The 13899-nt window shown below is 43.3% G+C and overlaps 2 protein-coding genes across 4 annotated transcripts; both read left to right on the top strand.

Moving 5' to 3' along the window:
• The first annotated feature begins 779 nt into the window (after positions 1–779).
• LOC108078031 (serine protease 33) lies at positions 780–2740 on the top strand. Its single transcript, XM_017171591.3, has 6 exons — positions 780–846; positions 904–1223; positions 1391–1910; positions 1963–2070; positions 2454–2552; positions 2611–2740. Exons 1-6 carry the CDS (start codon positions 780–782, stop codon positions 2676–2678), a joined length of 1182 nt encoding a protein of 393 aa, XP_017027080.1. The 3' UTR covers positions 2679–2740.
• A 3409-nt stretch (positions 2741–6149) lies between these two features.
• On the top strand, positions 6150–12649 carry LOC108077944 (serine protease 1). 3 transcript variants are annotated; one of them, XM_070284089.1, is made up of 6 exons: positions 6150–6676; positions 6795–6974; positions 10878–11246; positions 11453–11630; positions 11693–12071; positions 12131–12649. In XM_070284089.1, the coding sequence occupies exons 1-6, from the start codon at positions 6481–6483 to the stop codon at positions 12344–12346; spliced, it is 1518 nt and encodes a 505-aa protein (XP_070140190.1). In that variant the 5' UTR covers positions 6150–6480; the 3' UTR covers positions 12347–12649. The 3 variants fall into 3 exon arrangements, with proteins under 3 accessions (XP_070140190.1, XP_017026971.1, XP_017026972.1); XM_017171482.2 differs by having other exon boundaries at positions 10743–11246; XM_017171483.2 differs by lacking the exon at positions 10878–11246.
• The last annotated feature ends 1250 nt before the right edge of the window (positions 12650–13899 follow it).

Raw genomic sequence — 13899 nt, 5'->3', positions numbered from 1 at the left:
CAGATGCCACCGGTTGTTGCAATTATGTCGCATAAAATAATTATAACAGACTGGGTGAAGAACATTTCCTGCGCCGCTGGCGGCGTCATCAGCATTTCGTAATAATTAGTGAAGATGAGGAAGATCATCATCAGAGTCGCAGCAGCAGCAGAAGAAGCAGCTGCTGGAGAGCGAACCCAAAACCCGAACCCAAACAAGAACCAAGATCAACCTGTTGCTGCGTGATGTTAGTTTGTGCTTGGCCAGCGGCGCGTGCGGTTGTCTCCAACTTTTACCATCTACCAGCTTGCATCTTCTCCAGCAGAAGAACTTCTCGGTCTCGGTTCTCCATTGTTCTCGCTTCTCCATTGAAAATGTGTGAAACACGGGAAAACTGACTCAAAACTGTGCCATTTCTCTGGCAGTTCCCGCTGGCACAGTTCCCATTATGATTGTTATATAAAAATCCATTAGCCGATCCATTTGCCAGCGACCCCCAGAACTCGTTCGCCTATCAAGGACACAGATCTCTTTCACTGGCGGCCGTTCTGGTGGTGGTGGTGGTGAGTCATCTCGACCAGACAGGCCCATAAACTGCGGCGGCTTCTAGTAAAAGTGGAGCAGAGCAATAATAGGAAATGTAAGAAGAAAAGAGCCGGGCCAGCTTAAAAAGTGAATAAGAAACTGTCATGCTTTCATTGGCAACAAAAGCGCCAGCGATATTTAGCCCATTTCGATGGGCGTTTTGAAGTGATCCTCCGTGCAAATTGTGACCCCGAAAAAGAGCAAGTTACTTCAAGATGCAGTTGGTTTTTTGGTTGTTTATAATCCTCCTGATCTTCTGCCATCTCAGCCAAAGTCAAGCAAGTGAGTAGTATTTATATAATATAATTAACTATTAACCAATCTTGAGACTCTCCTTAGACATCCTAAACACTCTGCTGGGCGTGCCGGCGGAGTGCGTCCACCAGAGCGGCGTCTGGCCCTGCAAACTGAGCTTTTCCTGCTGGCTACAAGGCGGCAAGCATGCCAAGGGCTGTGGCAGCAACAAGTGGCTCTTCAGCTGCTGCGTGGCCGAGCCCCATCACCAGCACCTGCTGCACCACCAGAGCCAGCAGCAATCATCCTCACCGCTGGCAAATCTCGTCGACTACGGCAAGCTGAAGCTGAATCTCAACCTGAACGGTCTGCCCAAACGCATCATGCTGCGCCGGCGCGACGATAACGAGTTGCTGAATCTCAAGGTAAGTGGAGCCTAATTGAGCCATTCCACAGGTTCTAGGTTCTAATTTAATTGGAAAATTGCCTAGGACTAGAAGGTGCCACCAGGGAATTTAGATTCTCAGCTCGGTCCAACTGGTTCTTCCTTTTCTATACCCAAAAAACTAAGAAAAAACTCTATCAATTCCAGCCCGAGTGCGGTGTGCCAAGAACGGCTCAGAATACCCTGCAGAAGCGCATCATTGGCGGTCGCCCGGCCCAGTTTGCCGAGTATCCGTGGCAGGCCCACATCCGGATCGCCGAGTACCAGTGCGGCGGAGTGCTAATCTCGGCCAATATGGTAGCCACCGCCGCTCACTGCATCCAGCAGGCACAATTAACGGACATTACTGTCTACCTGGGCGAACTGGACACCCAGGATCTGGGCCACATTCACGAGCCGCTGCCCGTGGAGAAGCATAGTGTGCTGCAGAAGATCATTCATCCGCGCTTCAACTTCCGCATGACACAGCCGGACCGTTATGACCTGGCCCTGCTGAAGTTGGCCCAGCCGACGGCCTTCACGGAGCACATCCTGCCCATCTGCCTGCCGCAGTATCCCATCCGGTTGATCGGACGCAAGGGACTGATTGCTGGTTGGGGTAAGACAGAGGCCCATATGGGCCATGCGGGCACCAATATGCTGCAAGTGGCCAGTGTCCCCATCATAAGTGAGTTTTCGTGATTAAGTTTGCGCCTAGAATTCACTACTCTAGATTACAGCCACCCTGGACTGCATTCGCTGGCACGAGAGCAAGCAGATCAATGTGGAGATCAAGGCGGAGATGTTCTGTGCCGGCCACTCCGATGGCCACATGGATGCCTGCCTGGGTGAGTATAAAATATACTTCTTTGATGTTGACTAAGAACGTTATTAGAGTTTGGGAGATTTAGGAAACTACCCTACATGCAGTTTATATATATTTACTTTAATAACCTATTTTCGTATCCTATTAACTATCTGGTTTTTAGCTGAAGAAATTTAAAATCATAGAGAAATTTTAAGTTTTTCTTACAAAAGTCAAAGTTTACTTAATTAACCTTAAGCTGTTGCCAACAAAAAAAAGTTAACCCAACAAGGCATACTTTTAGGCTTAAGACTTACAAAGTTGGCTGTTATTTTAATGTGCAACTGGTTAAACGCATATTATCTTATCTTTTATTGTTCCGTAACCATTAATAATTATTAACTTACTAAACTCTATCCCTACCAGGCGATTCCGGTGGACCACTGGTGGTCAAGGAGCGTGGACGCTTTGTGCTGGTGGGCATAACCAGTGCCGGCTTTGGCTGCGGAGTAGATCATCAGCCAGGTAAGATAACTAATAAGTTTTCCATTCCCCCAGAACCTAAGTCAGTATTTCTTGACAGGCATCTACCACAACGTTCAGAAGACTGTGAGGTGGATACAGGACGTGGTGGCGCGCAATGAGTCGTAGCTGATATGTTCCCCCGGACTCCCAACCATCTCGAAATGCAACCCATCTCATTAGTTTACGGCTCGTAGCATTATTAGGCAATGGAAATGTGCAATCCGCCACAAAATACACAATATTTATTAGATTTAATAAACATAACAATTACAATTAGCTAATTGTGCAGTGGGCTTGGGCTTTTGGGGGGAGCGACCTTGAAACGCCACCCGCTGCCGCAAAAAAAGTGAAAAGCAAGCGGCCCAAAGACAATCGGGCGCCTTGTTTTAGCTGGGTTATGTCACTGCCGCTGGCCTATTTGGTGGAGTGCCACAAATGGCACAATCCCTAACTGCTGGCGGTAATTTGTACATTAGGCACATTATACCCGGCCGAAACCTGGTTGCCCAATTGGTTGCGCAGTGCAATTTCTGTCGGGGATTGCTATTGCTGCACTTCAGCAACAAAGTACTTTATATATTACAAAGTATAGGCCTCTGTCCGGTGGCATTGAAATCGGAAATGTGTGTCATTGATAACCATGGTTGTGGCCAATAATTATTGACTAGCAATTGGCTGGTTAAGTGGAAAACTTCTCTTCTCGTTCGCGCAAATGCCACGCTTGGGATGAAACCCGATGGCGTTTTCCTGCTGCAATTTGTACGGCAATTGTTGGTTTTGCTAAAACACCAATTTGTGTGAGGGAAAACGCGACTTCCTCTTTGTTTCGCTGTTTATGTTTGTTAAGGGAGAGAGGCAAAGAAATTGCAGATTAGTCATGGTGGCAATTACGCGGTTTATGCGTGAAAAAGTCGTGGAGATAAAACTGTTTTTTTTTCAGGTAGATTTATCGGTTGGGAAATAAATATATAAAAAGAAAATGAGATAGAAAAGGAAACAGAGATATAAAATTTTAACTTCTTTAGGGTTTATAACTATTTTAATAAATTGATACGACCATCGTTTTTCAGTTCATATTATTTTCGATATAATTAGAGATTATTACTCAACAAAACTCATGTAACATTTAAAAGTACTTAAAATCTTGTGATTTCTGTTCTACAGCCTAAACCTGTATGTATAGCCAAGGATTTAGAACAGATTTTAATAACTTATTTGAAACAACTTGTATTGCATTTAATTTATGTACAAAAATATTCCCTTAAATACCATTTTTTAAATCAAATAATGTCAAGCTTTTTTTTCTAAAATATTTAAAAATTTTAGGGAGCAACGATGGACAAAAGCAGAGACTAAAATCTGCTTAATTTAAGTATCTTATTTTATTTTTAAATGAAAATTGAGGCGACTCTTTTGATTTCTAAAATACATGAATTCGGGAAATAATAGCTTTAGTCAGCACAAAATTACGTTTTACTAAAGAAATCTGGAATCTGTGATAGGTTTTAGGAGGCTGCTAAGGTGAAATAAATCTCACAAATTAAGGATTTTAAATATTAATTTTATAAATTAATGGGTTTTTTATTCATTTCTTAAACTCTTAAATTCATGAAATTCATAGCATAAACTGTGTAAACTTGGCCCGCAGCAGCAGCCGCGGCAGCAGCGGCAGCAGCAACATGCAATTGCCTGTTGAGCGACAAAACTCGTTGCCTTGGCCACTCTTCTTCTTTTCACTTTCGTTTTCAGTGCCCGCGTCTCTTTCGCTCTCTCTGCCTGCCCCTCCCCCTCCCCCCACCTTTCCTCCTCCTCTGTGGCCGTCTCTGTCTGCGCTCTTTGGTGACTATTACTCAATAGTCGCGCACTCCGCTCCGGGCTCACCAACCAAGTCGCCGTGTGTTGATGGCATTTTGATTTTGAATTTGTCAGCCGACCGCCAACTGTTTATTAAGTGTTTCGACGCGGCGGCAAACTGTTCGCGAACAGCGGCTGCATTTGGCAGCAGACTATAAGGAAAACAAAAAACGGGAAAAGAAGAGACCGAAACCGAGACCAAAGTGTAAAATATTAAAGATACTCTGAGAAATATTGCCAAAGAAAAAGACACAGGCGACAGAGAGTGGAGAAAATTGTGAATTTAATATATTTTAACTGGGTCGGCCTGCTATGCAAACGAGGTGCGATTATTCAATCAAAAACTCGCGCCGCTACGTGAATTAAGTGAAGCACAGTTGCAGAAATCACAGTGACAGCAGCCGCCGAGTGTAAACACAACAACAGCAGCAGCAGCAGCAGCAACGACGACGAAAGTATTGCAAAATGCGAAATCCAGCACTGGCAGCAGCGCGGCAACTGCTCATGTTGCTTGCAACAGTTGCCACCGTTGCCACCGCTGCCCATAGCAATTACAATTCGGTTTACAACGAGGTGATCACGCCTGAGCTGAAGCAGGCCATTGATAAGGAGCTGCCCAAGGAGGCCAAGTTCTTCGATGAGCTGGACTGTGAGTAATCAGCCTCCCCTACCCGTCCATACCCTCCCTACCCTGCGACTGCAGTCGAGTCAAATCGAGTTCGTTGCCTAAGTCTTTCGTTTCGCCTTGCACAATTTGCATATTAGTTAACACGCCATGCTTAACCTTGATCTTCGCTGGCTGCCGCCCATCGATTGGGTGTCAAGTTCGTACACTCAATTTCCCAAAGTGGAAAAAAAGACAACCTGGAAGAGTTTCTCCTTCCCTTTCGCAAGCGAAAGTTTGGGTGTTCTTGGGGCGCCCTTCATTCGTCTTGCGCTTAATTGGGACTTTCCAAGAGAAAGAGACACGAAAACCAATTAGCCGCGGCTAAAAGGTGATTACACATCAACATACAGATTTATCTCATCTCAGGGCCGGGTCATAAAGAAAGCCCCGTATTTCTGCCGAATGTTTCTGTAAATGACCAGCGAGCTGTTGGCCAGCCAGTCGGCCCGCCGAAATATATATGATAAATCCGAGCAACAATCGCCGTCGAATGAAGGCGGATTGGCGGGCCGAATCACTGGCTGCACAAGTTCAATGGCAGCGGATATATGTAATACGAGTATGAGAAAAGCAAAAGTGTTTCCAGATACAGATACACACAGACAGACAGGAAAATCAACTGCAATTAACTTCAATTGCACACTCGCAACCAGCATTGGAAAGTGTTAACCGCAACAGCGTCGCCGTGAGTCGGCCATTTTCCCCAAAAGATTATAGATTATTTGGCCTGGCCTTTTATGTAAGCAAAAACCTTGGCCAAAAAAAAAAAAATCAAACGACAAACAAAATAAAAAAACAAAGTCCAATTGAAGTCGAGCAAATCGATGGCCCGCAGCAACATGTAGCTAGCCGCAAACGTCTTGGCAACATTGCTTGGTAACAAGTCTTGGTAACATTTTTCATTGGTAACACGTCTTGGCAACAACGCCTCTCTTTTGGAGTTGCTCCGCTAGTGAAATGACTAAATGCGGCGGCCCGATCTTTCGCGTCGGCTCGGCTCCCAGCTGCCAGCTCTCGGCTCGTTGGCTTTGCGGCCGCAAGAGCTTGGCTTAGTTCTGAGCCGATTTTCCCGACGCGCGGTCGCTTTTTTATTTACTCGCTCCCTCGACAGCTCGTCAGCTCCGGCAGCTCGGGTGTGTGTGCGCATGCGTAAAGAAAGATAATTCAGAAGCAGCGCAAAAGTGAAGATTTTCTTTTTTCGGAGCCAGAGCTGCGCATGCGTGAACCGTAGGCCAATGAAAATAAAAGTGAAATCCTTGTGAATCAGTGGCAGGACTGCATCTCGGCCAGATCCACTTGCAGTGACGGCGGCCAAACAACAAGCTGTCATAAGTCCGAAAGCGAAAGTGCAACTACCCCGTGGAAAGTGAAAGTCCGCTTGAAAGTCCTCTCTGCAGTTGGCTGGCCATGTCGCTGCCAAGGCACTCCAAGGACACCTGGCTGCGGCTGGTGTGGTTTGGATTATTGGTTACGATAGAAGTTCATGGCCTGGGCTATCCCAGTGCCCAGCAGGAGCACGACATGCTCATCCTGGACGCCCTGTCGCGACGCAGTGGCACTGGATACTATGGCGAGAACAGCGTGATGGAGATGCTTTCCCGAAGTACTACTTAGTTCCTTCGACCAATTTGACTCGACTCAGACCCCAACCCCTTTTGAGATTCCCATTTTCCTCCCCCTCTGTTTTTCCCCAAGCTCCAGACTAATCTCTGTCTTTGCAGTGATACCGCAATCGTGCCGCTTTCGTGGCCACAAGTTCGAGTGCGGCCTGTCCATCTCATGTGTCTTGGGCGGCGGCAAGCCGCTGGATCTCTGCTCCGGCGGCATGATCTGGTCGTGTTGCGTGGACAAAGATCTCGATGCGGAGGAGAGTCCGCATGCAGCTCCGGTCAACAACACGAGTGAGTATCGCTTCAACCCCTCCCCTGAACCCGAAAAAACCAGGCGAATAGTTTATTCTGAAAGACATTTCGCCGTCTCCTGCTTTTCCCGCTCAATACCCTCCGAGTCGCAAATTGCTGCGCTTCGAGTTATGCAACTTGGATTCGTATAATAGAGCAATAAATTAGCTTGCATTTCGAAAATGACAACAAATTGCTCTATGCACACAAGCACACAGACATGGGCTTGGGCAAAGTACAGAGAAAGACAACTAAAGATTGTGGAAAGAAGGAGTTATCCCGAAGGGAAAATTAGTTTTATATCTAAGTTTTTTCAAGGATTTTGGAATTTTTTGAGATAATAAGTAAAGCAATTAAATACTTCAAAAACTACTTAACTCCTTCTAAGAAAGTTTAGAATTTGTAAAACTTAAATATAGAAAGGAAAATAACGTGGGGAAGCCGTAGTTTGCATACCCTTGGAGTTGCTATTGTGTGAGAAGGCAGAATTTTAAATTATGTTTATTTAAAGTATTTTTATTGTAAAGTAAGTTTCAGTATAAGTTCAGCCATAGAAATGACTGGTACCTAATACCTACAAGGGTATAAATACATATATATAAATACCTTTTCAAGGAGCAAAGATAAATCTTTATAAATTAATGTATTGCTGATTGTTTTCATTTGACAATGTTTGGAAATGATAATGCTATGTTTAATTTGAATATATTTAGATGCAGCTTCTTTTTTAGGTAATTAAATAAACCAACAAAGATTTAAAGTAAATTAGGTATTTTCTTTGAAACATTATCCATATATTCGTTTCAAAAAATTTATTTGAAAATATAAACATATGCTTAAGAAGTTATTCAAATATAATATGAATGACAATGATAGAGTAATAATGATCAGAAATGCTGTGAAAAATAGAAATTCCACACATTTGCAAAAATATTTTAGAATAAAACTTTACTGTACAATCTATAATAAGCTTCAGGATGAAAATCGGTCATACGCATGTATTTCGGTTGGGTTTTAATTAATAATCCTTTATAATCAATATAGTTTTCCTTGGTAAATTCTACCAAAACTTGTACGTTCACATTCCTTGCGGTTTCAGCAGTCTTAGCTTGTTTTTTGAATCAATTGGCTGGCCATCAAGTGCATTGTCTATAACGTAATCGTGATCAATTACCAATTTTGGCAATATTTGCAGCAAGAATATATACCTAGGAGAAGAGGCATAAGCCACTTACTATATATTATGCCACACACGCATCAGTTTGGCCAACTGAGTTTATTTAGTTGCCGAGTTTGTTATATTTTTTGTGTTTTTCTGTTTTGGGTTTTCCCTCTTCAGCTGTTCCGCAGCTATTTTGTTGTGCTCTGTTTAATTTTCTAGATTTCTGCCTTCTTTTCGAGGGGCCATGTTACAAGTAGCAAAGGCATAAAAGCAACCTGAACAATAACAATGCATTACAACATGTTATGAATAATTCTTAGTGGAAAATTTTTCGTTTTCCATCCCGCCTGTCTCTCTCTCTCTCTCCCCCCCCCCCCCCCCCCCAAACTTGAACGCACATCAATCTCTGACTCTGGCAACCTTTTCTTTTACCGCAATTCAACTTAATTTTGAGAGTTTTTTCCCCCCGATTTGGGCTAACCATTTCCTTGAAGCCCATTAAGAAGCGGGTTCTGTGGGCTTTCTTTGCCCGCTTGCCAGTTACCAGCTGGTAGTCGTGTGTAAAGTTTTCCCAAGACGCCTGGCGACAATGATAAAGCCAAAAAATAAAAAAAAATAAAACCCAAGACAAACCCGAAATAAGCAAAACTCACTTGCGGAAATAAACGAAGGTGAACGTTTTCGCATTTAAAAGTGAAATTTTCGGTTTTCTTTCTTTGTTTCAATCCGTTTGAGCCCTATGGTGGTGGTGTGCTTTTATTATTTTGTTTGCTTTCAAATGTGGGAAAAATCACAGAGCCAGAGAGTTACGGCATAGTCGCAGCCCCCGAAAGTGTTAATCAAGTCATGACGCCGTTCTGTGTCTCCCCCGAAATGGCTTTTGGATTGGTTTGAATTACGTGCGAATCGGTCGGCCGGCCAAAGTGTCTCCGGCTTGTGTCTTAATGCCCCAACTGGCCGCTGTCCATCTTCTGCTGACATAACTGGAGTCGTGTCTGGGGGTCTTTTTCTTTTTATTTGTTATGACTACCAGTTGGTTTAGTTAGGGGAAAGTCTGACAGCGGCTCGGAAAGTGACCTCTGAGCTGTCAACAGACTATTTCACAATAGGATGATAGCCACAAAAGGAAGCATGAGGCAAAATTAAAAAAGGATAAAAGAATCAAGAAAATATTGAATACATTTTAAGGAAATCCGATTACACAGGTACACAGCCAAAAATTTCCACGAACCATTTCAAGTTTTCCATGATATTTGGGTTCTCCTGAGTAAAAGTCCCATACAAAAATATTTTCCATCACCTACAGGTTCCGCGGTATACCTAAGAATACAAAAAACCTATGTATGCCGACATTTTGAATTACGTGGCCTATATAATTGGACTTACCTTTATTATTTTTGGTGGGACCTACTCTCAATACATCACGGCACTACTAAAAAATAGTCCCAATCGTGGACCATTGCCCATGTCTTTGGAATTCGACGCCAAAGTTGAAACTCCCAAAATTTTCAACATTTCTGTGATGAAAAAACAATTCTGAGAATTAAATCTTATATGGAACTAATTTTAAATATTTATTGAATCTATTGTTCATTGTATTCTTTAATTTCGGTTTAAAGCGTTTTCATGAGGACATTTTATTGGATTTATTAAACGAATAAAACAGCTTTTTTGGTTTTATTATCTACTACTATTTTCTGTCAAAATTCAAATAAGTCAAGGCAACCTATAAAATAGTAGTAGATATGTTTCTTTTTATATATAATATAAATTTAGTTTTATATTAAATAAAAAGGTCTTCCGAACATAACATTTTTAAGACAGCTTAATAGCCAGCGATAATCCTTACATATTTAAGTTTAGTCAAAAAGAAAAAATGTATATTATATATAAAAAGAAAACATATCTACTACTATTTTATAGGTTGCCTTGACTTATTTAAAATTTGACAGCAAATAGGAGTAGATAATAAAACCAAAAAAGCTGTTTTATTCGTTTAATAAATCCAATAAAATGTCCTCATGAAAACGCTTTAAACCGAAATTAAAGAATACAATGAACAATAGATTCAATAAATATTTAAAATTAGTTCCATATAAGATTTAATTCTCAGAATTGTTTTTTCATCACAGAAATGTTGAAAATTTTGGGAGTTTCAACTTTGGCGTCGAATTCCAAAGACATGGGCAATGGTTCACGATTGGGACTATTTTTTAGTAGTGCCGTGATGTATTGAGAGTAGGTCCTACCAAAAATAATAAAGGTAAGTCCAATTATATAGGCCACGTAATTCAAAATGTCGGCATACATAGGTTTTTTGTATTCTTAGGTATACCGCGGAACCTGTAGGTGATGGAAAATAATTTTGTATGGGACTTTTACTCAGGAGAACCCAAATATCATGGAAAACTTGAAATGGTTCGTGGAAATTTCACAAAGTTTAATTTTGTGTTCCTGTGTTATTTAAGGAACAAAGATATTACTAAACCGAATAGCTTTTCTCTCAAGTTACATTTAAGTTAGGAAATTACTTACCCCAAAAAGGAGATACTTGTCCTTGCTGGTCAGTGGCTGGCATTATCCTGAATCCCGATTCTCACACACAGGTGATATAATACACTTGCATGACATTTATCCCGACCTGTCGATGAATGCAAACAAGCCGCAGCACCACCTGCACCACCACAGTGGCAACGGCCTGTCAGCGGCCTCATCCACCACATCAACCGCTTCCTCCTCAGCACGGCCGGCTTATCCCAGCTACGGTCACTACAGCACCAAACGACCGACATTGTACAGTGGCTCCAATCCTTACAAGCCAGGATCCTCCAGTCGACCCTCGTCAGCAACAGCTTCCAACCTTAATAGCTGGGAGCACGAATCAGGCGGCCATCCCATCAACGGGATCACCAATCACCTGGATAGCTTCTTCGATGCAGATGCCCCGCCGCCGTTGGATTCAGCCGGAGTGGGATCGGGGCCACCGCCCCATGAGCCGCTACCCAATGCCCAGGCCTTCGCGGTGGGCAATGTCCTGGACCTGAATGCCGGCGAGGCGGCTGATGAGTACCAGAGTGGCTACCACGATGCCAGCTATCGTCCAGTGCCGGGTACAAAGCAATCTCACACTCTCTCTATCCTCTCTGTGGCACCACTGCAACTGTCTTTTCTCTTAGCTGCACCTCTCTCACTTACACTGTCACAAATCACTTGGATTTTTCTTGGATTCTCTAGCTCTTTCTGTATCTAATTTTAGGGATATATGTTGGGTTCCCATTTTAATGACTTTCCTTCTTCAAATTTTTCTCATTCCCAGGCTGCGGCGAGGTCTACACTCGATCCAATCGCATCGTGGGCGGGCACTCCACTGGTTTTGGGTCGCATCCCTGGCAGGTGGCTCTAATCAAGTCGGGTTTCCTCACCCGAAAGCTCAGCTGCGGCGGTGCCTTGATCTCTAATAGATGGGTTGTCACAGCTGCCCATTGTGTGGCCACGTAAGTATCCTTTGTAATACAAAAATTTCTAAATTAAATAAGAACTTTTCATGCCCTGCCAGCACCACCAATTCCAATATGAAGATTCGCCTGGGCGAATGGGATGTCCGGGCGCAGGAGGAGCGACTTAACCACGAAGAGTACGGCATCGAGCGCAAGGAGGTGCATCCCCACTACAATCCCGCTGACTTTAAGAACGATGTGGCTTTGATACGTCTGGACAGGAATGTGGTCTACAAGCAGCACATTATTCCCGTGTGTCTGCCGCCGCCAGCTACCAAGCTTACTGGCAAGATGGCCACCGTGGCTGGCTGGGGACGAACACGCCATGGCCAGAGCACTGTACCCTCAGTGCTGCAGGAGGTGGACGTGGAGGTGATCTCCAACGATCGCTGCCAGCGCTGGTTTCGTGCGGCGGGTCGGCGAGAGGCCATTCATGATGTGAGTGTTCCAGGAAGATTATTTTGTATCCAAGATATTGACACCTTATCCCCTTTTAGGTGTTCCTGTGCGCCGGCTACAAGGAGGGTGGTCGCGACTCGTGTCAAGGCGACAGCGGCGGGCCGCTAACGCTGACCATGGACGGCCGTAAGACGCTAATTGGTCTCGTGTCCTGGGGCATCGGTTGCGGGCGGGAGCACTTGCCCGGCGTCTACACGAACATCCAGCGCTTTGTGCCCTGGATCAACAAGGTGATGGCCAACGACAAGGCGTAGTCCACTCCATCATCATCATCACCGACCCACAAAACCGGAAGACTGCAGTCACCGCTCGAGGAGTTCTGCAGTCGTGTGCGTCCGCTGCGGAGTTGGAGATGAAGCTCCCAGCCAGGCCATGTGATTCCTCTACGACTCGGGGTTGCTAGTGTGTAATTTATTGTATTTATTTTAACTTTATTCCACTCCAGGGGATCTCCCAAGTCCCCGAAACCAGCTCACTTTGGTCGATCCTTTCGGTCCTCTCGTTCGTTTCTCATTGCATTCCAAGCATTCGGTTTAAGTTTTCGATATTTATTACACTGCTCGACGAAAAGATTCCTACATTTGAGATCACCTAACATCTACTACATACATTCTTATTTATAATTTTTAATAAAAAGTAATGAAAAATTAAAGCAATGGGTTTTTGATTTATTGATTAATTTTTTTAGAAAACTAGACTTTTGGGACGTCATTTAATTTCAAAACTCCAGATATTTGAGTAATACATTTATAAAAGGATCTTCGATTATGAGAATTCTATTTCACAAATTAAATAGTAATTTAAGGAACCTTAACTAGTTTAAGTCCATAAAAAATATCTTGACAATTTAAACACAATTTTGACAACAGATTTACTATTAAATGCTTTAACTCGTGAACAATAAAAAAAAAATTTATTTTATTGTTAAAATATCCGAGAATCGTATATTTTCGCTAATATTTTTACATCGCATATTTTTACACAAAGTGGTTTGTATCTTGACTAGTTAAAAAAAAACATTGCATACTTTTTCGAGCCTGATGGAATGACAAGCCTTTCAAATAAACCTTTCGAAACGCATTGAAATCTGTGTTTATCTAGTAAAACAAACAACAAATAAAAAGCAAACAAAGGCAGACAGCAGCCGCAAATGCACAATAGACACACACTATAAACACAGATATCTGAGGGCGCTGAGATAAATGAGTTCTCTCTTTGAGGAAAGCAGAGAGACATGTAGCGTGCAACAGGTGCCACATGCCGCGCCTGAACTGAATTTCTAATGAGCCAACTTCCGCTGGAATCCAAAACAACATCAGCAGGGATCCGATTTAATCGTTAAGAATTGAGAAAAGAGATATCATCGCAGGAGATAAGCTTATCAGAGCTCTCACGCTCTCTCCTGTCCATCTCTCTCTGGAGATTTATTCCGCTCTTGGGATCCACACACATGGCATCCACTGATTCTTCTGCGAGCCGAGTGTTGACCAAAAAGAATCTGGGAAGAATCGCTGGCAAGCATCGCTGCCGAGACTTCCAGTCTTCAGTTGCCGTGGAGCAGCGTCAGTGTCAAGGTCTCCCCCGAGTTCAAGAAACGGCCGAAGACACGCGTCATCGCCAGCCAGTCAGTGGTTAATAGTTAATTGTGCGTTTTGTCCATTAAACACTGGTCTTTTCATCGGACTCTCCGGCTTCTCCCCTGTGTGTTTTCTGTGTGTTTTATAATTGGGCTCTCCGTTCTCGCAACCAAATGGTTTTCCATAAAGCTTAATGATCTGTTGATGAGCGGTGTTTTGTGGTCGAATAT

Source organism: Drosophila kikkawai, chromosome 2R, assembly GCF_030179895.1.
Source record: "Drosophila kikkawai strain 14028-0561.14 chromosome 2R, DkikHiC1v2, whole genome shotgun sequence".
Lineage (NCBI taxonomy): Eukaryota > Metazoa > Arthropoda > Insecta > Diptera > Drosophilidae > Drosophila > Drosophila kikkawai.
This window is presented reverse-complemented; position numbering and strand designations above follow the sequence as displayed.

Excerpts from the sequence above, each read along its gene's own strand:
- LOC108078031 (XM_017171591.3), top strand. The coding sequence starts at position 780 with ATGCAGTTGGTTTTTTGGTTGTTTATAATCCTCCTGATCTTCTGCCAT. Across the intron at positions 847-903 it reads TCTCAGCCAAAGTCAAGCAA|ACATCCTAAACACTCTGCTG; the intron begins GTGAGTAGTATT and ends GACTCTCCTTAG. Across the intron at positions 1,911-1,962 it reads GGCCAGTGTCCCCATCATAA|CCACCCTGGACTGCATTCGC; the intron begins GTGAGTTTTCGT and ends TCTAGATTACAG.
- LOC108077944 (XM_017171482.2), top strand. The coding sequence starts at position 6,481 with ATGTCGCTGCCAAGGCACTCCAAGGACACCTGGCTGCGGCTGGTGTGG. Across the intron at positions 6,975-10,742 it reads AGCTCCGGTCAACAACACGA|GTGATATAATACACTTGCAT; the intron begins GTGAGTATCGCT and ends TCTCACACACAG. Across the intron at positions 12,072-12,130 it reads GGCGAGAGGCCATTCATGAT|GTGTTCCTGTGCGCCGGCTA; the intron begins GTGAGTGTTCCA and ends ATCCCCTTTTAG.